The sequence below is a fragment of the Macaca fascicularis genome, chromosome 13 (genome assembly GCF_037993035.2).
Source record: "Macaca fascicularis isolate 582-1 chromosome 13, T2T-MFA8v1.1".
NCBI lineage: Eukaryota > Metazoa > Chordata > Mammalia > Primates > Cercopithecidae > Macaca > Macaca fascicularis.
In genome coordinates, this window is record NC_088387.1 from 35,807,201 (window position 1) to 35,833,374 (window position 26,174).

General features: G+C 55.8%; 1 protein-coding gene across 4 annotated transcripts in view; it reads right to left on the minus strand.

Moving 5' to 3' along the window:
• The window catches only part of ATOH8 (atonal bHLH transcription factor 8), a 68,479-nt gene extending 42,876 nt beyond the window's left edge, over positions 1-25,603 (minus strand). For 3 of the 4 annotated variants that reach the window (XM_045368962.3, XM_045368963.2, XM_065526867.1), the window contains exons 1-2: positions 24,452-25,603; positions 15,171-15,362 (exon numbers count right to left, since the gene is read on the minus strand). In XM_045368962.3, the coding sequence (XP_045224897.2) occupies positions 15,171-15,362; positions 24,452-25,246 (987 nt within the window). In that variant the 5' untranslated portion in view covers positions 25,247-25,603. Of the gene's footprint in view, positions 1-4,498; positions 6,635-15,170; positions 15,363-24,451 lie in introns of those variants that run through there. The other variant, XM_074011350.1, reaches the window with a different exon arrangement.
• Between the last annotated feature and the right edge of the window lie 571 nt (positions 25,604-26,174).

A 26,174-nucleotide genomic window follows, 5' to 3' on the forward strand; every position in this document is an offset into this window, starting at 1 on the left:
TGTGCTCTGCCCTATGTGTCTCTGCCAACTCTTCTTGGCCTCTTCTTTGTTTTTCTCTCCACGTCCACCAGTCTGTCTGTCTTTCTTGGCCCCCACCCCAGCTCACCCCCAGCATGGGGCACTGTGAGGGTCGAGCTGGCCCAGGCAAAGCTGCAGGCAGCTGCTGCGGCTTCCCACCTGCTTCCGTCCTGCGACACTGTCCGGTCATTTTACTTGGCTTCACTGCTCTTCCAGATGCCAGCAGCTCAAAAGGCCCATGGCCGCACTGCACAGCCAGAAGAGGCACCCAGGCCGGAGGGGGCACCCAGGCTGGAGGAGGCACTCAAGCAGGAAGGAGCAGCCCACTCAGGCTGGAGGAGACACCCAGGGTGGAGGAGACACCCAGGGTGGAGGAGAGCAGACCAATAGGCAGACTGGTGGCCCAGTCATGCGAGAAAGGCTCTGCTCTTCACCTGCCCTGTGGGCCTGGCTCACGATCCTTACACAGACACCCCCACACGACATGTAAGTTCACATGCCCCAACCACGGTGGAGGGTCCCCATCAGGCCTGCCTCCTTCTAGACTGGGAACTACTCCCATCACCCTGCTGCTTCTCCAAGCGCCTCCCCTCCCCAGTCCTTACTGCAAAGTCACAGCAGGGATTGATGGGCACCAACCAGACAAGCCAAATCACACCAAAGTGCTGGCCAGCAAACCTTTGCAGAGATCACAGTGCTTCTCCAGGAGACTCCCAGAAGGGAGCACGGCTGTGGATACTTCAGGATCACTGGGGTACCCGTGGTTTGGAGAGGCCATGAGCCATTTGGGAAGCCCAAATTCCATACAGATGCAGTTTTAAGATGAGGAACACCTCCCCTAGCCTCTTCCATTGTCCCTAAGCCCCTCCCGTAGCTAGATGCTGGTGCCACCGAGGGATCCAGGTGGAGGGTGGGGACATCTCTGATTAGAGGTCTTTACTCACTGCCACACACACACACATGTGCACACTCACTGGCAAACAATCCAGCACAGTGGTTAAATGTGCCAGCTATGGCACCAGACGACCTCTGTTTGAATCCTGACTTCCCCATTCTACCAGCTGTATGGCCTTGAGCAAGATGCTTAACCTCTCTGTGCCTCAGTTTCATTACCTATAAAATGGTAATAATAGTATCTACTGCATGAGCTTGTCAGGAAGATTAAAGAACACAATGGCTGCAAAGGCAAGCACTGGGTCTTAGTATCTACGAGGAGCACAGAGACTCCATGGGGGTGGGGTAGGAAGGGTCCCCAGTCGCCCCATTTACCCATCAGTAACTCAAGGCAGGAACTTTCTCTCCACTTCAGATCACCAGGGCCTCCCTCTGTGTGGGCACAGAGGAGCTTCCCCTTCGATGTTTGTGGAAAACAACTGAAAACACTGCCTTGCCTCATGCTTCCATTGCTCCATTCATCCAGCAAATGTTTACCAAGCATTTAGACCACGCCAGGCTCCACTGGAGGCTCTGGGGACCCCACAGTGAACAAAACAGACGAGAAGCCCAGCCCTCCTAGCTCCGCCATCCTAGGAGAACAGGCTCCTGCACAGAAGCCGACTTCCCTGGAGAAAGGAAGCCACATGTTTTCTTTGCCAAAACAGCTTGGATGGGCCCTTTCCCAATAACTGATGCACTTCCCTGCATTCTCAGCCCGATGTTACTAGATGTACTTTAGCTTCCTCTTGACAACTCAAGGTCAAGTCCATGAACATCAGTGCACACACAATTCCAAGGTCCCAGAGGCTTGCGGGCTCTCTGCCCTGACACTAAGGGGGCCCCCAGCCTCTCAGTCCTTCTGAGCCTCTGGCCTTGTTCTTTATCATGTGTCTGTTTCTTCTTACTCGATGAGGCCGATGGCTGATTCTGGGTGCTATCTCTGTAGCTGCTACAGGACCTGACCCCCCGACCCCTGCCCTCATAGGCTGTTTTTGTTCTGACGTTCAGATCTGAGGGGCCTGAGAGTCAAGCTCATAAGAACTGTATGCAGACTAAGTGTAGTGGGCTCCAAAGACCGTCCCGGGGTGCCCTCCTCTGAATTTTTATGCATAGCCTTTCTGTAGTTTAGCTCTGAGTTCCGAAGGGTGGGGCCTCTGTTTCATTGTCCAAAATGCCCCCAGCACTAGAACAGTACCTGACACAGAGTAAACACTCCGGGCGACTTATTTTTAAGCAGATGTGCAGGGCAGGGCCCTTCATGTTTCACTCATCTTTTAATACTCATGTACCTAAAAAGACAAGTGAAGAACCCCTGTGTGTGCGTGTGGAGGGGGTGGGTGGGCTGTGGTGGCAGGGACTCGTGTGTACATGGTGGTGGCAGGAACAGGGCTGGCAGGAAAGCGAGGCAGGAGGCACAGCTGCTGAGAGGGGAACGGACAGTTCCCAGCAATGCCCAGTCGCAGCTCTCAGATTCCAGGTGGGCTCCACATGGCTCACTCCCAGAGCTGCCCACCACATGCCCAGCTCCCTGGCTCTGCCCTGCCCTGCCTGCCACTGAGGGGCCATCTTTAATGGCTCCTGGGCCCTGTGCAGGGAGAACAGTTTTGAAATCCTTGAAGACAACCAGCCGCCTTCCAGGGGGTACCCCCTTCCCACGTGCATGGGAAATCGGCCGATCATGCGGGATGCCCTCCACTGGACCCCAACAGACGGGGCCTATGGACACGCCAGCACACCTGCGTGTGTGCATGCGTGCACATTCTCTAAGTCACTGGGTGAAGAGAGGACACTTAGGTCCCTCTGCCCACCTTCTTGACGGGCCAGCAGTGGCCTCCAGTGACCCTCTCTGAGTGCTGTGCCTCCAGTTGACAAAATGCTTTCACAGCCCTCATTTCCCCAAACACTCCTCACCTGGTTTTATCCATATTTTATGAGGAAAGTGAAGCCTGTCGAAGGTAAGTGCCTGAGGTTACAGAGCTCCTGAGTGGTTGGGCTGAGACTCAGACCTGTGCCTCCAAGCCTCAGGCCCCACGCCGCCAGGCAACCCATGAAGCTCACACCCTCACCATTGAGAAAGCAGAGGACAGAGGACAGCGGTGGCCTGGATTCAGCCTGTCCAGGCCCCACCCAGCCCTGCCCAGCTGCTTGAGCCTGGGCGACTTCGCCTCATCTCACTTCCATGTTTAATAATGTGGACCCCAGGAGCTTGTTCTAGGATTCAAGAAAATCATGGGTGTGAGAGGGCTTTGCAAACTGGAAAGTGCTGTGCACAAGAACGAGGTCGCTGGGGGCCTAGTCAGGTCATTTCGGTTCTGTGAACCTCAGCACTGTCACCTGAAAATGGGGTTGGTGACACCCACTTTGTGGGACTGTGGTGAGGACTGAGCAAGCTCAAAGAAGTGGGGCTCTGACACTGTGGTTAAGATAACGACAATGGTTAGCTCCCCGGGAAGAAAACCACCTTGTCACAAATCAGGGTCAACCCTCCAGGCATGAGCCACGTGGCTGTTTTCTCTGCTGCCCTCCCAGCTGACAGACCTTGATGTTTTTCTCGGGTTCGAGGGGAGCATCTTCCTTTGGAAGAAGGAAGGGGCTGTCTGGGCAAGGCTGACTGCCCTGGTGAGGAGAAACACTCTTCCTAGCATGGCACCCTGCCCCGACTGTAGATGCAGCTTGAGGATGAAAAGCTTGGTGCTGTGGCAACCACTCTGCAGCCATGAGGCAAAGATCAAAAGAAGCCTGGACTCTTGGATCCCAGGGAGCAGCTGACTTCTGAACTATGAAAAACGCCAGCCCCTGTTAATTTAAGCTGCCGCTTGAGGGGTTTCAGTTATTTGAAACACATGCTTTCCTTACAGATTCACGGGAACAAGGGAGCGAGCCCAACTGGAGCACAGGAGAGCCCAGGGGCATCTCCCTAGCTGTGTCCTAAAGCCCTTAGTTAATCCTTCCCTAGAAGGGAATGTCCCTTGCCGTCAGCATAGGGACATTCAGCCCTCGCAGTGTGGATTGTAGTGGAAAGAATGGTGTGTCATTATTTGGGGGCCCTAGTATGTGCCAGAAGATGGGACACAAAGAGAAACGGGCTCACAGTCTAGCCAGAGACACAGGCACTAATCCAACACTGTGTAACATAGTGTCATGGGATGTAATATCACATCGCATCCTATGTCACATAGCATACCACCTAAAAATATAATGCAATGTAATGACATGAAATCTAATATATCACATAATAGAGTTTCATACTGTATAACATTTTAAGTCATTACTTTAAAAGTGTATTACATGATGCTCTCCTGAATTAGACCAAAAGCATCCCTGTGCTATGATGCCCTGAGGAAGAAGCTGGGGTCGGGGTCAGGGAGGGCTTTCAGGAGGAGCTGAGCCTTCCAGAATGAGCGGGAGTTAGCCAGACAGACAGCGGAGAAGGGCATTCCAGGCAGAAGGGATGGCATGAGCACAGAGGCCAAAAATAGCCCCTTTGGGTGAGGAGTTCTGTGCTGCTAGGGTATAAATTGGGACACAGGGAGTGACCGGCCAGGATCAGGTCATTTGGGAGGCCCATCAGGTGTCCTGTTGAGTCTGGCCTCGTCCCTTGGCCAGTAGGGAGCCCCCTAGGTCTTAGGGGAGCTAAGCAGGGGATGGAGTGAGGCAGTCTGACCAGCTTTCAGCAGAGCAGCCAAGAGGGGCTCTCGGGGGGCTAACAGCCAGGGCAGCTAAGACAGGCCCCGGTGGTTGTGAATTCTGGGCAGAGGTGGCAAGGTGTTAAAGGAGAGAATGGCTCCCGACTTTGCCCTCTAGAAACACTTATCCTGGGAGCACAAGGAAAGTTTGTTGTTTCCCATGGAAACCGCTTTCTGGTCTGCTGGGGCAGGTAGAAAGGGCACAGCCTGTTTAAGGATGGGGTGTGGGGAGCCAGGGCCTGCTGACACCCTCTGTTTGAGGCCTCACACTGTGCCAGGTGCAGGGCTCAAGGCTGAGCAGTGGGCAGGGCAGCCCTGTCCTCCTCTTCCTCTTGTCCTCTGGAAGCCTCAGAGTTCAAAAGCAATTTCTGGTCACTAGGCTGACTCCACGCCGTACCAGGAGCTGGGGACAGTGGTTCCTCTTCCTTCCTCAGGTCCTCCTTGCCTTTGGCCCCATGAAGACCAACTTCTTGGGTAGGACACACGGGAGGGAGAGCAGATTTTGCAAAACAGTGTTATGTCTTTTATGCCATTGATCCGTGAACAGAGCCAGGAGCTGGCGGCGTAGCTTCATGATTACCAGTCAGGGTCCTGAGGTTAAAACACTTGAGCACCCGGCCGCACAGCCCCCAAGGGCAGAGTAGGGACCAGCTCCAGCATCCAAACCAGATACCTGCCCCCAGAGGTCACTCAAGGAGAGAGGATCCCATGGGCCTGCGCTGAGCCCAGGTGAGATGAATGGCCCTAAAACTGCGATAAACATCTATATTTTGTCCTGCCAGAGCTGCCATCTCTCTTACTGGAAGTGGCAGGAAAGCCGCGAGGAGGGCAAGAGGAATGAGGTGCAGGAGCCTGTGTAAAGATGAAACGCAAAACGCCCTCCAAAGCCCCAAACGTGAGGCTTTTGCAAAGCTGGCCACCCACAGCCGCGTCGATGATGGGCTTTTTCCACTGCTGGGGTGAGGGGCTGCTGGGGCTTCTGGATCTGGGAGGCAGCCCATGGAAAATGGGTGCAAAGAACTGAGAAAGGAAAGGGAAACTCCCAGTACCCTGCCCCTGACCTGTGTCCCCCCCCATCACATCACCACTGTCTGACACATGGCAGACCCAGGCCCGACTCAGCTTCTCCCTCAGGGTCCAGGGGCTGTGAGGAAAGCAGCCCAGCCTTGCCCTTTTCTCCTTTCCTCCCTGGCACTGGCCTTCCAGCTGCCGGCCCTGCCCCAGGACCCCACAGCCCCTGACAGGCCACCCAGTGACTGCTCCCAGGAGGTGCCCAGGTTCCGGGCAGACATCTCCCAGAAGGCATTGTCAGCAGCAGTCAGTTCTTTAAAAAGGCTTCGTGTCATGCTGCAATCAGCGGCGGGGCCGAGGCACCCGGGTATTTATGAATGTGACTGTCCTCCCAGAACATCTCCGTGAAGCTCTCAGATGAGCTGATGGGGGTCTCTGCATGGTGTCCGGTCTCCCAGACCCTCCCTCTGAGGAGACGTTGTTCTCATCTGTATGCCCCGGGTTTATTCAGGGTGACGGCGGCACGACTCTGCCACGGCGCTGCCTGTTTTGAACCTCACCACTGACGTGCCCTTCCAAGCACCTTCTTGCTCCCATGTCCCCTCTAGCTGTTTTCTTAGGAAAACAGTCACTTCCAACCATCCCCAATGACAACAGCCTTGAGAAAGAAAAGTTCGGCAATGTCAGGAGCACTAATGAGGTGGCCTTCGGGCTCGCAGAGGAGGAAAAAAAGTCACAACTGATGTGAGAAGAGGAAGAAACAACATTAAAAGAAAATGGGAAAAAAATAAAAACCAGAGATAAAAAGTCAAGAGAAAACCGCGGCGCCTGAGAAACAAGAATTCCAGCCGCCAACTTTTACGGCGTCCAGTCCTGTTATTCATAAGCGAGCTTCCTCTCTCACAAAGAACCTTTTGCACGGTTTTCCCTGCTGCCTCCAAACCAGCTGCTCGCGCTGTTGTATCCTGAGTGATGATGAGGCTCTGAAAGGGTTTTTTGGGAACAGATGGCCAGGGGAGAGCTGGGGAATGTGCCAGCAGAGGGCCGGGCGGGCTGCCAAGGCCTGCGGTGACTGAGTGCTTGGGCTTCCAGCTCGCGTGCTTTCCCTGCCCTCTGCCCTCCGTGGCGCCAGCAGGCCTTCCCAGCGAGCGCTCGGAACATCTGGAGTCTGGGGCTGCCAGGAGGGGGGGCCGCGGCGGCGGGGCGGGGGACCCTCTGTTCCAGCGGAGCTCCCATGGACTCACCAGCAGGCCCGCCTCGCAGAACAGCTAATCAAAACCACAGCACCCGAATGGGAACCAGGCGCGCTCCCAGCTGCAGCCAGAGGCCGCCAGGCGACTTAACCTGGTGTCAGGCCTCACCGGCGGCACAGAGCTGGGGGTGCCCGCAGCTGATAACACCTCCCTGCCCAACCCACCCCTCACCACCACCAGGGCCACCACCAGCAGGCTCTTGGCTCCCCGCAGCTAAATGAAGCCTCCACACGCTGCAGCCGGCCTACTTACATAAGAGCTGTCGCTCCGGGCAAGGCATGGCACCGGGCACTTGCTGGGGGCCTCCTGGGCACAAGCCACTGTGCTGGGCAGTGTGCGAGCTTCAGGCAGCGGGCTGGCCTCAAGAACTGAAGAGCTCAGAACTCAGAACCAAAGAGATAAAACAGGCTGGAAACTGAGCTCCGTCACTTCCTGGTCATGTGGCCCCAGGCAAGTTACGCCCTTCTCCTGGCCTCAGTCTTCCATCTGTGCAATGAGGGAAGTGGTCCCAACTTTGGGGTTAGTATAACATGGGGTAGAGATCATGTGAGTGGGGTGCCCATAAGGGGACACGATGGCACTCACCACATGGTTGATGTGCTTGGTGGTGGTGATCTGCTGCACTGCTGATTAGCATTATTGTACGACCACATGTTATGCACGTTTCTTGGTATGACTCCCTGCACTTTGAAATCCGAGGATTTCTGGATGGGCTGCAGGCTGCACCCCATGCTAAGGGTGCAGAACCAGGGGTTTGGGCTGAAGTGCTAGAGAGGAAGGAATCTGTCACTCAGAAAGGCTGGTCCTTCCCCATCTGCCTTTTGGCTGGTCAGTCATTCACCCACCCTGGCACTGCCCTTTTCTGAGCTGTTCCTTCCTGGGGTTCCAGTTAAGTTGTTACCTTGTAGCTATGAATTCATGAGATTTCCTCTCTGGCACTCAGTGAGAACACACCAGCCCTTTCTCTTATGGGGTCTTGTTTAATCCTTTCAGCAAGGCAGCAAGGCAGATTTGTGTGCTCTCACTTTACAGATGAGAAGACTGGGGATCAGGGAGGTCAAGTAACATGCCCAAGGCCACAGAGCGAGAAGTGACAGTGCCAGGACTCAAACCCAGGTCTCTGGCCCCAAAGATCTGCACTTTGCCTACTTCACAGTTTTGCTGAGGGCCGCCATAGTGTGCGTTCCTGGTAGAACTACAGAGCACCAGAAAATGGTAGCACTACAGAGCACCAAAAAGAACTACAGCGTTCTCTGGGGTTAGCCCCCACCCTACACAGACACCCCTTCTCCAGCGTCCCAAGGGCCACTGAGCCTCCACAGGGGCTTCCAGAGAGGAACCTGGCTCAGAGGTGCTCCGGGGTTCTCTGCATTCCCTAGGGTTGCCAGTTAGGGCGTCAGAGGGGACTTCCCATGTCTCAGAGACTTTCTGAGCAGGAACAGCTGGTTTTTCTCCCTAAGTCAGAGACCCCAAGTTTTCATCCATTCCCAGTGTGTTGGGGCCTGGGAGCACATGTTGAGGGTGGGGAGTAATTTGGAAAAAGAGAGACGAGGAGGAAAGGGGCAGAAAGTGTGAAAAGAGGTAGGAAGCAGCACCCCAGGCTTTCCCCCGCCTCACCTCGAGACCACCCCGGGAACATCAGAGGCACGGTCCATGTTCCGGGAAAGCCAGCTCAGCTCACCTGGGAGGCTCCCCAGCCAATGACCCCTCCAGCCCAGGCCCGGCCAGACTTGTGGCCTAACAATGTCAAATGGGAGAAGAGAAACAGCAGCTGAGAGAACACTCCGTGTTAGAACAAACAGCTGGCGACAAACGTCTATGTAATTGGAATGCCAGAAAAAATAAATTGCATCCATTTTTATGGCTAGTTGGGAATTTGATGGTGGTTTCCCACCCACCCCCCTTTTCCCCAGCATAGATGGCCTCCTTGGGCTTTGAAAGCAGATGGTATTTAACTTAATAACTGGGCTGAGGGGGTTGGAGATGTGAGCCACCAACCTCCCCCCAACCCCACTCCCATGTGAGAAGCATGACAGGGAAGCGGTAGGAGCTGGGGGCACACACCCCTCTTAGTGGTTACGTGATCTCAGGCAAGTTCCTTGGGTTCAGGGAGCCCCGGACTCATGAGCTGTGCATCAGAGTAACACCAGTCCCCCACTTCAAAGGCTAGTGAGAGGAGCCCACGAGGTGATATCCGGGAAGTGCCAAGCACATGCCTGGCACACGATCCATACTCTCCGAACATCAGATGTCGCCAGTAGTCTCAGGGCAAACTGCCCTGGGGCCCCAGTAGTCTCTAGGAGTGACTTTCAAATCTCTGTGAAAAGCCCTGAGAAGTAACATGGGGGTCAGTCATTAAAGCAGAAAGAGGATTGAGGTGGGCTTGGCAAGGGCCTTAGAAATCACTTATGACAGCTCCTCACTTTTCAGAGACAAGGCCTTAGCAGGGCTGACAATGTACATGGGAAGTAGGAACAAAGCTAGGACAGTGCCCCTTGGTGGGCACCCTCAGGGCCGTAGGTGGGACTGAATCCAGGCAGGGTGCGGCTCTGGAGACTCCGCCTCCCACAGTCCACAGAAGGGGCTGGCGTCCAGGGATCCTGTCCGAGGCCTGGGCTCAGCTGTCCAGACAGAAGGGGGCCCCTCCTACACACCCTCAGCTCACACCAAATCCCCCTCACCTGACAAAATCCAATATGCCTGTCATCTTGTCCCTGGCACCGAAGCTAGAGGGGTCTGCACCCAAGACATTCTTCCAAAGAGGAGCCAGGCCATACTAGGACCCGTCCCCTGTCCCCAGAAAGCAGCAAGAAAAAGAGGGAGGACACAGATCTCACGAAGCTGCACTGGCTTAATTGCCACCTCTGGCTTCAGATCACCCACAGGGCCAGGAGCAAACCTCTCAGCCCCGCAGACCCAGGCTTCCCCGCACCGGCACACACAGCTGCAGGCACACCGCCCAGGGCATCTCATTTGCTGGCCAGGCCTCTGGTACAGCCCTCAATTCAGCACATTCTGGTTCATCTTGTCTCCCACGCAAAACCAGGGCCTTCAAGCAACTTGAGGGCAGGAACTTACTGGCCGTTTATTGCCAGGGCTCAAAATATGCTATCAGTTTGAGTAGCTGTTGTTGTGGTTATTATTATACTACTTGATGGCTTAAAATTATTAGAAGACGACGCCCTGGTTTGTGCAAAATCAGTGCTTTCCTATTCCATAGGTCTAGGGTGGCCCATCCAGCCCAGGTGTAGAAAAACAGTTCTGCCTCCTCCTTGTCTTCCTCTTTTCCCTCCTCCTCCTCAGAAGTTCCCAGGAGTTGCTGCTTTAAAAACAGGAGCTGCGGAAACGTGGCCCAGAGCCAGGTGCTTAACGTGCATTATCTCCGGCTGCAGCCAGAGTCAGAACTGAACTCCCCAGAGTCCTTACACGCCTCCTGCCCGTCTCTCTGCTGGGCGGCCTCTGACATGGGCCTCTGCACTACTGGGGCTTCCAAATGGGGCTCCAAATCCTCAAAGTCATGATCTGTGAGGCCCAGAAGGGGAGGATTCACTGGCCAAGGAATGCAGGTTCCCCACCCGCTGCTGAGAAAGGCTGAGATGGGCGGAAGGATGCACCTGGGCTTGGCGGGGAAGCCGAGTGCGCTTTAAATCTCATTCTTAATGCTGACCTGGACCCACAGCGCAGCTCCTTGGGGTGCGAGGGACCTCAGAGGACACTGAGCTCAACCTCCCAAGTGGGCATCTTGAAGGAGGGCCACCCAGCCTCTTTTGGACACATGAGCTCTGAGGAAGCAGTCCCTGCATGGGACAGTTCAAATGGCCACCAATCACATCAGCGATGACCACCACCATCGCAGCTGCTACAGCAGGCATCTGTTTGCGGCCTTACAGCCTTTGGTCCCAAATTTTTTTGCTCCCAGCCTCCTGCAGCCCTGCCTGACAGGCCCATCAGCAGTCCTGTACCCTAAGGCTTTAAACCCCAGTTAACATGCCAGGAGGGTGACTGTGAAGCTATGGGCCACCATGCACCTTGTCAGGAATTCCTTTACCAGGCAGACTTCCACAACCATAGACACATGGGGCGGCAAGCGTGGCTCACTGGGGTAGGAAGGGCTGAGAAGCAAGTAGGCCTGAGGTGGTCATCTCATTTTCCAGAGAGGAACAGCAAGGGACTCCGGCAGCCCTGAATGGCCGTGAGAGGGACAGTGGCCTGAAGTCAGGTGGAGGGGCCCCACAGAGAAACTACACACTTGTGATATCATTCAGGCTCAAACTGGGCCCACGCTTCTGTCCCAGGGCCATCTTTAAGGTGATGCCAAGAGGCAAGCCCCAGGGTGGTGGCCTAGGGACTGTGTGCTAATCCAGACCCCGTGTGGTGCAGACTCCAACCCATGAACCCACCTCCTGGACTAGACAGGGCAAAGCAGGTCTGGATGCAAGGCTCTAGTTCTCACCCCTCTCCCACCCTCCTGTGCCCCTGCAGGACTCCGGGCAATCTCCCCAGCCCTCCTGGGTCCCCTCCACAGTCCACAGCTTCCTGATGGCCCCTGATGGCTAGAGATTTGTGTTAGAAGCAGAAATTCTTTGGTTTGCTTTTCCTTTTTCTCACTCTAACCACTCCTGGCTTCCAAATCCTCTAGACCAAGAAGTGTTCAGTCGCTGCAGAATGGTGGGGACTATGTGGTAAATTATTTTGTATCTGCACCATGTCTGGTACATAGAGGGCACTCAACAGCTGTTCATGGAAGGAAGGAAGGAAGGAAGGAAGGAAGGAAGGAAGGAAGGAAGGAAGGAAGGAAGGAAGGAAGGAGGGAGGGAGGGAGGGAGGGAGGGAGGGAGGGAGGGAAGGAAGGAAGGAAGGAGGGAAGGAGGGAAGGAGGGGGGAAGTGAGGGAAGGGCAGGGGAGGGGAGGGGAGGGAAGGGGAAGGGAGGGAAGGGGAGGGCAGAATACCAAGGAACACTTTGAGATTCCCATCTCTTGCTCGGGGAACCCCTACAGTAGTCACATGTTCTGTTGGGGGCAGGGGGTGGATACCTGCTGAAGAGGGTGAAGGGTGGGGAAGAGGGGCTCTTCCTCACTGCACGTGCTGTAAGTTCCTGGGCTTCCCCCGGCCCCTGCCTGGCTCCCAGGCTGTGGTGTGGCAGGACTGAGCGCCGTGAGCAGTGCGTACTCTCAGTCACCTCTTCCCAAAAACTCATAACCAGGTGCAATCTACTGGTAGACCTTTGCAAGTCTTTTCATAGAAATAGTCCCAGACATGAGGAAAGAATGTTGGTTCGATTGTCCTGGGGGTTTGTTCCCCAAACAGAATCTCTGTAAATGGAGGTGTGGCCTCAGAGGCCCAGGCTGGGAGGTCACAAAAGGAAGAAAATAAAACTGGTGAGGTTCCAATTGCAATTCAAAAGCCAGGACATATCTAAAGATGTGCTCCTCATTCAGGCCATCTCAAGCCCCCCCCAAAAAAGGGAAGGACAAGCAGCCCCAGGAGGCAGGGAAGTACCCTCCCCTGGGGCTCCAGGCCGCTCAGTCTCAGGGCCCACGAGTCCACTCCTGGGGCAGGACATCTGCCGAGGGGACCAGCTAAGGCCAGCTATGCTGGGCTTCAGTGTGGGGCCACACATCCCCACCAAGAGAGCGGATAAAGAGGGGACAGTGTGAGCCAGACTGAGAGAGAAAGACAGGTAGACAGACAGGGAGGGTGACAGCTAGCAATTATGGCAGCAAAAGCATAGGTGCCCAGAGGTGGGACACAGGGATCTGCCTGAAAGGGCCGCCTGGGAGCTCGAGGGTTCCAGCGACTCCAGGGGTCCCGAGCTGGGAAGGAATCTAGCTGCTTGAGATACCCATATTTGTAAAGGCTGCCGGGTCAAATCCTGGTTGTCCAGATAAAACTATGGAAGGGGCTGGTCTGGGAAGGGCTGGAATTATGAACACCGGCCCCCACGGGGAGACGCAGGGCCAGCCAGGGCTTCCTGAGTGGTTTCATATGAGAAATGTGTCACCACACATACGATGTGAGTCTGTGAGACCATGAAGGTCATTAGGGCAAAGACATACAGACCCCACCTCCCAGAGTCCCAGCTGGGTGACCTCCTCACCCAGCTGGGAAAGACAGAGGGCAGGAGGCAGGAAGTGCCCTCAGGCCCCGGCTGGGTGTGGGGGAGGGAGGGTGGAGAGGAAACAGACGGTTCCTACCGTGGAACTTCCATCTCGACCCCCAAAATCCCCCTCCAGAGCAATTTCACCACATAAGTAAGCCCCATAGGATGAGCCTCAAGTTCAGAGCTCGAGCACTTTAGGGGCTCATTACCCTGAGGATGGCGACCATGCGGACACTGCGCTCTCCTGCAGTGACTCCTTTCATCTTCACAGTGGCCCATGAGTGAGTATTTCCAGTCCCCACTTATCAACAAGAAAACTGAGGCGGAGGAGGCTAAGCAATGGGTGCACGACGACACAGCTGGTGGGTGGTAAGCAGGGCCTTGAACTCAGGGCTGTGTGATGCTCTTAACCACAATCTGTAGCCTCAGGTAAAGTCCCAGACTCTCCACAATGGGGAGGTTGGACTAGGCCCACACGGTGTCTAAGATATGTTAGATTTGAGGTGATTTCAGGGGAAGCCAAAAGCTTGGCTCTGTCGGGCCTCTCCACCCAACTTGTCCCTCTTTCCTCACCAGCCAGGCATCCAGCCTCCTACCAGCCCAAGACCCTGCTGCAATCAAAGGGAAGGTGGGACCTCCATGCTGCACTTCTGCCTTCCCTGGGTGAAGAGGAGGGCGTGGGGGTAGGACAGTGAGGGGCTGAGATGGAGACGGGGCGCCTGCCCACTCTGCCCATCTACACCTCCAGACCGAATGAATGCCAGGGGAAGTTCACCAAGAGTTTACAAACCTCCTTTGTCACTGAGCGCCGCGGGAGCCATCAATCACGCCCTAATTTACCAGTGTCACTTTCCAGAGGAAAGCTGCCCAGAGCCGCCAGTGGCGCTTCCTCTCTTGCCCACTTGATGAAGATTTTGTCTAATTGGTCCACGTTAAAGCACTCCCAGGAATGCAACGTGCAGTTACCGTGGCAGCGGCAGCAGGGAGCCCTGAGGAGGTGCCCTCCCTGGCATGAGCCTGGAGTCCGTGGGGGACCTCTGGGAAACCCGGAGAACCCACAGAGGGGCCTGCTGGAAAGGGGTCTGGAGAGGAATGTCAGGGATGGGGGAGGGGCAGGCTAGGAAGGAAGAAGGCAGCGCAAAGGATGGATGGAGAATGACAGGGTCTGCCCCCTGCCCTAGGCGGGGACAGGCATCTTGCCTCACAGACATAGACTGGGTCTCACTCTCTGTTGCTCTCCCCGGAAGCCACGTGTGAACAGAGATCCAGAGGGCTGCACTAAGCCTTGCTCAGCACTGACCCCTGACTGGGAATGCCCGGAGCTTTGGCCATCTGGGGCCCTGTAGCTGCGCCCAACACCTTTCCTCCTGCACGCATTTCCCCAGCCACACCAGGCTTCGTTCAAGCTGTTCCCTCCGCCTCAGATGCTGTTCCCTTCTTCATCTGCCTGGTGACCTGGTTGTCCCGCTGGTCCCAGCTGAAACATCACTGACACTAAGATGCCCTTTCAAACTCCCGTGGGCAGGAGGGTGAAATCTGTCTCTCTTCTACCTGGGCTTCCACTGCCCCTAGCACAGGGCTCCTGCCCTCATCTACTTACAAGAGGGTCTTCCTGACCCTCTTGTGAGCTGCATGGGGACCAGGATCATATGTTTGTCATCTTTATACCCCTGCCCAGTGTGCTCGGAACATGGTTGGAGCTTCATCAGTCTCTCCAGAATGAATGAATGAATGACCATCACTCCCCTTAATGCATAGCCTCAGATAACCCACAGGCCAAGTCACCCTCCCAAAACCTGCCAAAGGGCTCTCCTGGGCTGTCACCCTGCTCAGGGGAATCTTGTCCTGGTATGACATTTATCAGGGGCCACCCAAGGAATTCAGCACCAGAGCACCTAAGGCCAGGAAGGGGCTTTGCAGATAAAGAGTCCTCTCCCCTGGGTGACTGTTCAAGGCCACCCAGCAGCCAGTTACCAGGAGGAGAGACACACCTATAATCCCAGGCATTTGAGGAGTCCTGAAGCTGAGGCAACTCCCAGCAAACCTCTAAGAGCTGATCTCTCTGGCCCCTTCAGAATTCTGGGCATATGCAGGGCACCCCCAAGTTCCTGTCCCTGCCTCCCCTATGCTCCCCAGAAGCTACTGCCCACCCGGCTGGTGCATACCTTGCGCTTCTTGGCACGTCCCTCGGCCTGCAGGGTGCGGGTGCAGCGCTGCACACACTCGGAGAAGCTGAGGTTGCTGTGGTCGGCACTGTAGTCGAGGTCAGCCAGCCGCGCCAGGGACAGGATGTAGTTACAGGCGATCCTCAGGATGGCCAGTTTGGACAGCTTCTGCCCATACGAGTAGCACGGCACCTGAGGGGAGAAAGTGTCAAGAGGGGCTGCAGGGGCGCGGTGCCCAGCCTGGCAGGCATCGGAGGTGGCCTGTCTACGGTATATCTGGGCCCTCCACCTTGGTCTTGTGATCTGCTCTATGCACCTGCTGTTTACACACACACATACATACACACGTCGGCTCATCTGCTCTGAGAGGTACCCACATTCCCATTTTGCAGGGGAAGAAACAGGTTCGGCTCATGCCTGCCAGCCAGTCAGTATGAATTGAAGCTCAGTGAATTTCCACAACCACCACGGAGCTCTGTCCTCCACCCTCCTGAGCAGGAATCCCTCTGAGAGAACAGGCATTTTGTTTTTTCAGCTCTGATGTTCCATTCATTCATTCAGCAACACCTGTTTTGCTGGGTACTTGGGGAGTACAACAGTGAATAACTTGATTCCTACTTCAGAGAACTTATGCTTGAGTGAGGTTATAATGTCACACCTGGGACTCTGGGGACATACAGGAAGGAAAGTATCAGTGCTCAGCTGGAAAGACACAAACATGGCTGGTTTTCATTTTTTAAAAATCTTTTACTCTGTGCCCTCAGGACTTGGGGTGCTGCTGGGCAGACAACAGCGGCATAATACACACTCACAGCACTGAATAAACTTGACACGTTTGTCAATGATTCGTCACCAACTAGCTCCTCACCAATTGCACAGGGATTTGTATGGGATGAAAGATGGAGCCTTTGATTTTTTAATACCTCTCTCCACCAATATTCGTGCTGCATGAGCAAAAAGCTCCAAAGACTGCGGTACACTTGAACAGAGTTCTGTCTTGGAACCTGGAAATAGCTCCACAAAATCAACCTGATAGATGCTAACTAATAGACCCCACTGTTCCTATAATGCACTGTTCACCTAAAGGGCTAAAAACCCAGCAACTACGGCTCCTGGTTTTCTCCTCGCTATGGCTCTTCAGGATCTACACGTGTCATCCATATTATTGATGAACCCGTATCCCACAGGGGGTGGGACGGCACGATGCATCTACACAAGTATTTAGTGAGCGCCCACCATATGCCAGACATTCTTTCAGGCCAGTGATTCTCAACCAGGGATGATTTTGTCCCCTAAGGACAGGGGAGTGGGGGCATTGCAGGGACGGAGGTGGGGACGTTGCTAAACATCCTACAGTGCATAGGATCCTACAGTGCCCCCACAACAGAGAACTACCTGCCCCCAAATGTCAATAGTGCCAAAGATGGAAATCCCTATTCCAGAGCACGGAGAAAAAGCATGAACAAGACAGTCACCCCAGACTGGGGACCCTAAACACATCACCCACTTTGATCTCACTTTAAACCTCACTGTGTCCAAGAGCTTTCCCTGACCTCCCCTACCCTACACCAGGAGGGACAGCTTGCCCTCAATAGTGCCCTAATAGCACCCCATCTGTCCTTAACTGCCCACACTGTGGCTCTGAGTGCTCAGTCTCCCTATGAACTGTGGGGGGAAGGCCTATGTCTGCAGAGGCTAGCACAGGTCCTGCCCGTAACAGGCCCTCAAAGGGGTTTGTTGATTGAGGCAATGAGTGAACAAATCAATGACCTCTCCCTCTGGATCTTCACTCTAGAATATTTTGAACTGGGCTCAAACACCTTTCCTCTCTCTGATGATGAAGATGAAGCTATCTGGCATAAAGCTAAGTGTATCTTTTTGTCACATGGGTTCAACTCCTGGCTCTAGCTTTGTCTAGCTGTAACACTCTGGGCAAGGGACAGAATCTTTCTAAGCCTCGGTTTCCCTGTCATATTGGGAACAGGACTGACCTCACAAGGTGGTGAGGATTAAATGAGATGAGATGTGTGCATTGCATGGAGTAAGGCCTGATAGAGGTCTGTGAAAGTGTTATGGTTGGTTTTGCAGAAGGTCCTCAAAGAGGGGCTCCGGAGGGGGTGAGAAGCAGGAGGTCTGGGGCCAGGACACGTGCCTGCCCCACCCTCCACCCTCTGGGGGTGCTGAGACTAGGAAACCCAGAGAGGGAGAGGAAGGCAACAGAGAGAGCCAATTCCCATGCATTTCCACCCCTCACCCCATCTCCCACTCCCAGGCCTGGCTGCAGCTCCAAACCCATCCCAGAAATGCTGGCAGAACAATGCACTTTGCTCGTTCCCAGCCAGAGTCCAGGGAATTCTGCTTTATCAGCCTGAACAAATAAACAAGGTCTGGTAGTCCTGGGGCAGGGAAGGGGGTCTCAGGGGCCAGCCAGCACTTCTGCCTCCTCTTCACCCCAGGGAGGGTGTGGCAGCCTGAGGGAGGCTCTGGGGACTGGGTGCAGCTCTGTGACGCAGCCCTCAGCACTGTTTTCACACAGACGCCGCTAGGAGTTTCCCTTAAAGACCCAGCTCTTTGAGCCCTTGGCCTGTAACAGCTGGCCTTCCAGGAGGGAGCAGGGATTTTGGAAGGGATCTGTACCCTGTGATCCAGGGTCACTGTAGGACCCCAAAGTGACAGCTGAGGCCAAGGCCAATCTAGAGGTCCGCATGCCAGGTTCTGGGACAGTTCTGTCCTAGATATGTCACTTTGCCCTATTGTCTCTGTCAAGCTCTAGATCTAACAAGAAGAAACCCATCCATTGAGCTCTTGTATATCTGACACTGTGGAAGCTATTTACAGGTAGTGTTAGCCCATTTAAAACCTTCCCCACCATCTGTACACACAAAAACAGAGAGATGACATATTGGGCCCCAGATCACTCAGCTAAGACCTGGTTGGAGTCAGAAACTCGTCTGACTGACACCAGGCACACAGCCACTAGGCTCTCCCGGCTCCCACCACCACACCAGAGGGAGCCATATATGGGACACCAAAGGCCTCTTTCAGGTTGCTCACCTCTCCTCCTCCCCAACCCCTAGGGGCAGCTCCTCACTACCCGGCCAATTCCAGATCCTCCTGGTGCCCATGCTTCAGGATGCAGCCCCTCAGCTCCCAACAGCCCAGCTCAGAGGCACCCCAGACTGGGCTGCCACTGCAAAGTGAGAATTTAGCACCCGTTCTGGTTCTAGGACGTTGAAGTATGGTGGAAAGAGCTGGTCTGAATTCCAGGCACTTACAAGCGGTGTAGCTGTGGGAAGTGCCTTCACGCCTCAGAGTCTCCGTTTCCTCATCTGGAAAGTTGGGGTAGCAATGCCTGGGCAGCCCACAGAGCTTCGAGGACTATATCAAGCAGCTTCCACTGGAGTCTGAGCAGCACAGATTCTCCGTGACTGTTGGGCCCAGGCCACTTTGCTGTTATTACGGTCTACTAAGGCCAGGCAGAGGGTGGATGTTTCAAATACAATGTCTGTATTCACGTTTTAAGCAGCCCAGTGAGGTAGCAATGGCCACTTCCACTTTACAGAAAAGCGTGTGATTCTCAGGCATGTAGGAATTTCCTGGATCTCTCAGCTGGTGAGTGATGAGTTGGGTTTTGAACTTGTGGCTTAGCTGGGCTCTTTCCAGTTAGCCAGCAGGAACTGCTTGGGGATCTGAATAAGTGTCTATAGCTTAAGATGGGGAGGTAGGCAGCCCACCCTCCTGAGCTAGGGATGGAGAGTTCTGGGCTGATGATGCCATGAGATCCCTCTTAGAGTATCCACAGCAAGGCCCAGAGCCCACCCACCCCCACGCCTACAGAGTCCCCCACAGCAGTTGTCGGCTCACCCTGCTCAGAGGACACGGGCCAAGGGAGGAGGCAGAATTACCTGGCTCCCACTCCCGACAGACTGCCCAGCTGCCAGGAAAGTAAAAGGATCTGCCTTGTGCTCATCCCACAAGGATTTTTAAACTTTGGTGGAACAGACTTTGGCATTTTCGCAAGGTCCCATATGCCCCCAAAACATTCCACCCCACCCACCCTAAGCCAGACCCGGTTCCAGCAAGCATGAAAAAACATGAAGAGCACTGGCCTGGGAGCCCGAGGGCCTGACTCTACTACTGGCCAGTCAGGTGACCTTAGGCAGATCCATAAGCTTACAGGACCTCAGTTTCCTCACCAGTAAAATGGGCATCAGAACACCTGCTACCTCAGAATGAGATCGCAGGGGCAAATGAGGGAAAAGTTCCTAAAGAAGCAACGCCGAGAACCCACCAGAGAATGCAGGAAAGGCCTCGAAGCCCTCCATGCTCTTGCTTCTGTGCCAACTCCTGCCCACCCTTCAGACCCAGCCCAAGACGCCCTCCTGGAAGCCCACCAAGACTCCTGAGCCCATAGAGCTCCAACAGCACCACATCCACTACACACAGAAGAGCACCGGATTCCAGTGAAATTATCATCTGATCGTCTCGTGTCAGTGAGTGCTGGATTCCCGACGTGAAGCCACTCTACCCAGAGCTGTTCAATGTCCTTCCCAAAGTCTATCTAAATAGGTCCTTTAAAATCCCAACCTCCTGCACTGCCACCAGGCTGGACCCTAAGAATCTGGGTCTTGGTCGTTAGGAGCTATGGCCCCAGGGCCAGACAGGCCTGAGTACAGATCCTGGTCACTCTGTGGGCTTGAGCAATCTGCGTCACCTCTCTGTAAGTGTCTTCATCTGTAAAATGGGAAGACAGCACAACGGACACCCCACAGCAGGCTCAGGTAAGGCCTCACTCAGTGCAGTGAGGCTCCACAGCAGCCACCCTGGTGACTGCGGACATGAAGGAACAGGAGGAAGGCCTCTGTCACCCTTACCTACCTGCATGGAGCCCCTAGTGCAAGCAGGCCTGTCCCTCGTTGCCCGAGGGGATGGTGCACAGGTGCTTTGCACTCCCCATGCCCTCCTTGCACCCTGTGGGGTTTCAGAGTGACGGAGGTGCTGAGAGCACCATTCCCACGCTCCCTCCAGGGCAACCCTGACTTCACTCGATAAGGACCCCCTGGGAGGCTCCAGGGGCAGCAGGGGAGGTAGCCTGGGTCCCAGTTGCTTGGCATGTACCTCCGTGGAGAGGACCACGGCAGAAACCGGGGCCCCGCACTGCCTTCCATTGCTGCCATCTTCCATCAACACTGAGGAGCTTTGAGGGGAGAGAGGAAATCCACACGCACACCACATGCCCCAAGGGTGGGCACAGCTTGTGAGACAGAAGGTCCTGCCACTCTGGCCCCTTCCCTCACCACCCCACAAGGGTCCCTTTCACCCCTCCCACCTGGCAGGGAGTCCCTTTCACCCCTCCCACCTGGCAGGGAGCAGACCCACTCCCGGGCCAGGCCAGCTGTGCACACATGGCCTTCCATGAGGCGGTGGGGAGGGCTCTGGTGCAGCTGTGCTAGTGGCATGTGCTATGGCCTGACCATCTGCCCCACACCACCCAGCCTAGACCAGACCAGAGGGCTTCTCTCTCTCTCACCTGCACCTCCCCACCTGCAGCCCTGCAGCCACCCTCCCTGCTCCCTTCCTGGTTGAGAGGACTGTGGATTATGACACAGTAGGAGCCTGTCTGGCTTCCTCATGCTGAGGATAGATGGCTCCAGGACATTAGACAGGCTGAGGAGCAGAGCTGTTAGGAGTCGGGGCCCTGGGAGTCCAACCCAAACTCCACAGTAACAGTGGCCCACAACTACGCAGGCTGCCACCGTACATGGCCACGAAGCACTGCCACCCTGGAGTCTGGCAAACGGTGTGCCAAGGTAGCGTGTAGCACAAAACCCACAAGGCCACGTGCAGTGGCAACAGACCGGGACAACTCACATAAGCTCTCTGAAACTCAGTCACCATCTGAGAAACAGAGCAGGAGGTGCGATAACAGTATCTATTTCATTAAATGAACTAATACACATAACAAGCTTAGCACTACGCCTGGTACAAAGTAAGAATGAGCTAAATGCTAGTTTCTGTGACAGTTATTAAAATAATTAAAGAATTCTTATTGCTTCATCTGTCAAGAGCCTTGCCCAGCCCTGAGGACCTTGGAGATGCTTAAGAAATGTTCACTGCTCTGGCTGTGCACAATGGCTCATGCCTGTAATCCTAGCACTTTGGGAGACCGAGGTGGGTGGACCACCTGAGCTCAGGAGTTCGAGGCCAGCCTGGGCAACATGGTGAAATCCCATCCCTACTAAAATACAAAAAGTTACCCAGGTATGGTGGTGTGCGCCTGTAATCCCAGCTACTCGGGAGGCTGAGGCGGAAGAATCACGTGAACCAGCCTGGGCAACAGAGAGAGACTCTGTCAAGAAAGAAAGAGAGAAAGAGAGAAGGGAGGGAGGGAGGGAGGGAGGGAATGAAGGAAGGAAGGAAGGAAGGAAGGAAGGAAGGAAGGAAGGAAGGAAGGAAGGAAGGAAGGAAATGTTCACTGCTCTTACAGGCCTCCTTCCTTTCCTCACTTGCTCTTGCTTTTCTCAACACTGTGGATGAGGTCAGCAATATTACCATTTTACAACTTCAGCAACTGAGGCCCAGAAAGGGTCAGTGACTTGTCCACAGCCACACAGAAGGCATGCAGGGGAGGACAACTCAATGCCTGGCCTCCAGTTTCCCAGGTCAGTGCTTCCTTCATGGTACCAGGAAGCTACTCAGGAGAATGAAGCCCCAGGCCAGAGCCACAATCCCAGAACCCATCTTGGTGCCACACTGGCCAAGGCCCCATTTCAGGCAGAGCTGATCTGCCTTTCCCATTTCCAAGGACCCATTTCAGTCAGGCCCGAGCCTAGCTCCAGAGCTGCAGCTTGTCTGGATTGGGCGAGGGGGTGAGGAATACATTTTACCCAGAAGACTGAGGCCCAGAGGAGGAAGGGGCTCCTCCAGAACACAGGTCTTCCTCTACCAAATAGGTGCCATGGTGGTGAGGGGGACATGGTGGGTGCGGCCTTGGCCCCTGGCTCTATGACCAGAAACATCCTGGCTGTATTTCTTTCCTTCCCAGCTAACAGGCAGGTGCCATTATGGCCTGGCAGCCTTTCTAGGGAAGGGGCAGAATGGCTGGGGCAAGGAGGAAACAAACAGGAACAGGCACTTCTGTGACCGTGCATTTGTGTGTGCTCTTGAGCACGTGTAAGGAGCATGTGTGTGTGTACCTGCCTGTGTGTTTGCATTGCATACACACTCTCTCCCTGAGAGGGCATGGGTGTGCCTTCTGCTTAGATACACTGAACTTGCCCTTTTTATAGAGAACATCCCACGGTAATGGGGGAAGTAAAAGGAGACCAGGATGAACAATCTCATCTCAAAGGGTCTGCCAAGTGTGCACCCTGCCTTGATTGTTAACAAACATCACAGGCTGGGGGTTGGGGGGTGATACGTGATGCTGATAAAGATGGCACTGTGGGAGGCATTTGGCCAGGAGGGCATTCCAGAAACTGCTGTCATCTTCCCTAACCCACTAAGCGATCTTGGACAAGTCTCTTTCCATCTCTGGGCCTCAGTGTTCCATACTATAAAATGAGTTAATCCAATTTTGACAGGGATGTTGTTTAGATCAAATGAGATGGAATTGATTGTTGAACGAAGTAAAAGCCAGCGGGCACATAAGATGTAACAGAGCACTCAGATGAGTATTCTCTCAGCATACAGAGGGGCAATAGAGGGGCAGAAGGGCCGAGAACCTGCAGTCAAAGCCCCTAGGTGCCAGCCCTGACCTGCTACTCAACAGCTATGAGGCTCTGGGCACGTGCCTCCCCAGTCTAGGAGAGGCTTCCCTAGCGGCAAGGTGGGCAGGTGGACAGGTATCTCTCTGCCCTTCTGTAATCCTTCTGTCCTGGGGAGTGGGTTGCAGGATCCCCCACACACCGCCACCTCTACCCAGCGATGCAGACACAGAGCTGCTGGCTCAGGGTGGGACTGACTGCTCCACTGGGCTGGTCTGTGACAGCCACTCGTCCCCCACCGCCACCCAATCTCACTCACCACTTTCCCCAAGCCCAAGCAAGACACTTTGGCTCAAAAGTCATATGGCCTCTTTCCTCCAGGGATTCAATTTCCTTTCCATGGATGGACACAGGCACTACTGCCCTACCCCACCCCAACCCCCAGGAGGAAGAGGAGAGTGATCCAAAAAGAAGATCATGGTTTCTGAAATGTTTTGTTGCTGGCTAAAGACCAGAGAAGTTGAGCAACATTCCTGGAGTCACACAGCAAGTCAGCTGCAGAGCATGCAAAGAAAAAGGAAAAAAAAAAACAAAAACACCCTTCAAACCAGCCACATCTACCCTAACCCTTCCCCACGCCCTGTGTAGGGGTGGGAGAGAACTCACCACCTCCTTCCTACAGCTCCTTCTCGCTAAGAAAATAAGAAGCCTAGAAGCCCAAGCAACTGTCCCTCCCCATCACAGGTAATTCTTGGGTTAAGTATTCTTCCACTACCCGCGCAGGGGCACTGTCTGGTGAGGACAGCCCGCACCAGCTCCAAACTAAAAAGTCCCCAACTCACCCCAGAACTAGGCTCTGAAGATGCCCCAGAGGGAATCCCCCAACTAGGCAGTCCCCTCAGCAGAGCTGCCTGCTTCACCACGGGTGAAAGGAAGGGATCTCCTAGAAAGACTCCCACCAGCCCATTCCTGAGCCCACCCCTGGGGAGAGGGCACAGGCTTGTAGTGCGGGTTCTTGAGGATGCCAGGGCAAGGAGTGCACAGCCCGCAAGCAACCTGAGTGTTCGGGGCATCACTGCTGGGTCCCGAAGAGGGGCTGACAAGCGCCCCCGGACTGTCCCACCACCAACGGGGGGCCAAGACCCTGACCATGCCAAATGCCTGGAGAAGGCTCCCCCTCTTCCTGCCCTGACCAAGACAGATGCCCACATGTCCCCTCTCCACTCCGCACCGCGCCCAGGGGACTCCGGCAGGCAAATACTCGCTGCCATAAAAGTGAACTATAGAGGCTGAAGTCAGACGCGCAGACAGCGTTACCCGAGGCGGGGGTTGAGGGTGGGGGGTGCTCGGGCCAGAGATATCCAACTTTTATAGCCACTTTGAAAACTATGATCCATACCAACGCTGTGGCAAAGTCACTGCCCCAGGACTGCCCACACCTGTCTGGGCACCACTGTCGGACCGGGTGGGGCAGCCTGCCCTTTAAACACACCTCTATCCCGCCTTGGCCACTCGCCCACCCATTCCCTCAGTCGTCCCCGGGTGCAGTGAGGGCGTGCAGCGGGGAGCGGGTACCTGCTTCCTGAGCGCCTCGAAGGCTGCGCTGATGGTGTGCACCCTCGTCCGCTCCCTGGCGTTAGCCAGGAGCCTCCGGGTCTGCTGCAGGGCTTTGATCTCGGAGGAGGCGGCAGTCGCTTCTCCCGGTCGTTTCCTAGGCGACGCGGAGGAATCCGGGTGGTTATTGTAAATTACGTGTGAAATTGACGAGTAGGAACTTTCCCCCGGGCGCGTTGGGGGCGCTGGGCGCACAGTGGACTCCGGGGGCGCTTGCGGCGCTGGGGGCGCTGACGGCGCGGGGCGCGCGGGCGGTGCGCACAGCAAGATGCGAGGACGCAGACCCGGCTCCCGGAAAGGCTGTGCCTCTGGGCCCCCAGGAGCCTGGCTCTGGGGTGCAGGAGGCGGCGGCGGCGGCGGTGGCGGCGGCGGCGGCGGCGGCGGCGGCGTGGGGAGTCCTGGCCCCACTGCGCCCAGGGCGAAGCCGCGTTTCCGCGCGTCGGAGACCTGGGGCACCCGGGAGCCCCCGCGCTCCCGGGCCGTGTCCGCGCCCCCTCTTGGGGGAACGGCCGGGGCCACTGGGGCTGGCACCGGCACCGGGACCGGGACCGGCTGCAGCCGATGGGTCCTGTCCCGCAGCCCGTTGGTGGCGACTGCGCGGGGCTCGGGCGCTTCCAAGTCCAATCGGAAAGTTTTATAGCCGTTCGCGCGCCGCGCCGGCTCCTTGCTTTTCCGCTTGAGCTTCTTGAGGCCGTTCAGCTCCTTCACGCACACGGTCTTCCACGGCCCGTCCTCGAGGACCGGGATGTGCTTCATGGCGCGGGCGGCGCGCGAGGCAGGAGCGTGGGGCTGCCCGGGCCGCCGCCGCGCTCAGCGCCGAGGAGTCTCTGGCTCTCCCCCTTCGCCCGCCCTCCCCTCCCTCTCCTCTCCCTTTCTCCCCCTCGCCCGGGGCAGCTGCGCCGCCGGCTTCGCGAAGCCGCCGGGCTGTCCGTTCCCGGAGCGCTCAGAGTGTCATCTGAAGTCGCTGCCGCCTTGCCAGCATTTCTGGAGAACGCCCGCTGCGCTCCATCTGTGTTTGTTTAGCCTCAGTTTACACAGAAGCCCAGTTCGCGAGATCAGTCAGCGCCGCCGCCCGGAGAGGAGGCAGCTCCCGCCGCCACCGCCTCCCCAGCCCCGGCCGCCCGAGCCGCGAGCGCCTTTAAAGAAACAGGAAGCATTTTTCAAAACAGCTGGGCCGCCGGCCGCCTCCTTTGTCCGCGTGCTCCCTACCTCCCCCCACCCCCATCCCCTTGGCCCAGAACCTGCCTCCTCGGCTCTCCCTCCCCGCCCCTACTCAAGTCGGGGGCGCTTCTATGTTCCCAGAGGACAGTCCGCTTCTTCACAACAGCCCCGAGCACGTGATTTATGGGCCCCCCGGCCCTTCCCCAAATCACAGCGGGGCCTTCTCTCCCTGGCCTTGAAGGCCTCTCGGTGACGGTGACGCAGCTCCGACCTTGCCCACCCGGCACCTTCCCGCCACTCCCTCCGCCCCAACTCTCCGAGAGACAGAAAACGCCGGGAGCTGGGACTTCTGCTGCGGGCCGATGGGGAAGGGGAGACTCCGGAGTTGCCCGGCGACCCGCACCCACCAGACACGGCAACCCAGTCCACTCTCACTTGCTGGAGCGGGGAAGCAAGAGGAGCAGAGGGCTTAAGACAGGGAAACTGAGTCTCCGAAAGTTCCAAAGTCACAGAGGCAGAGGAG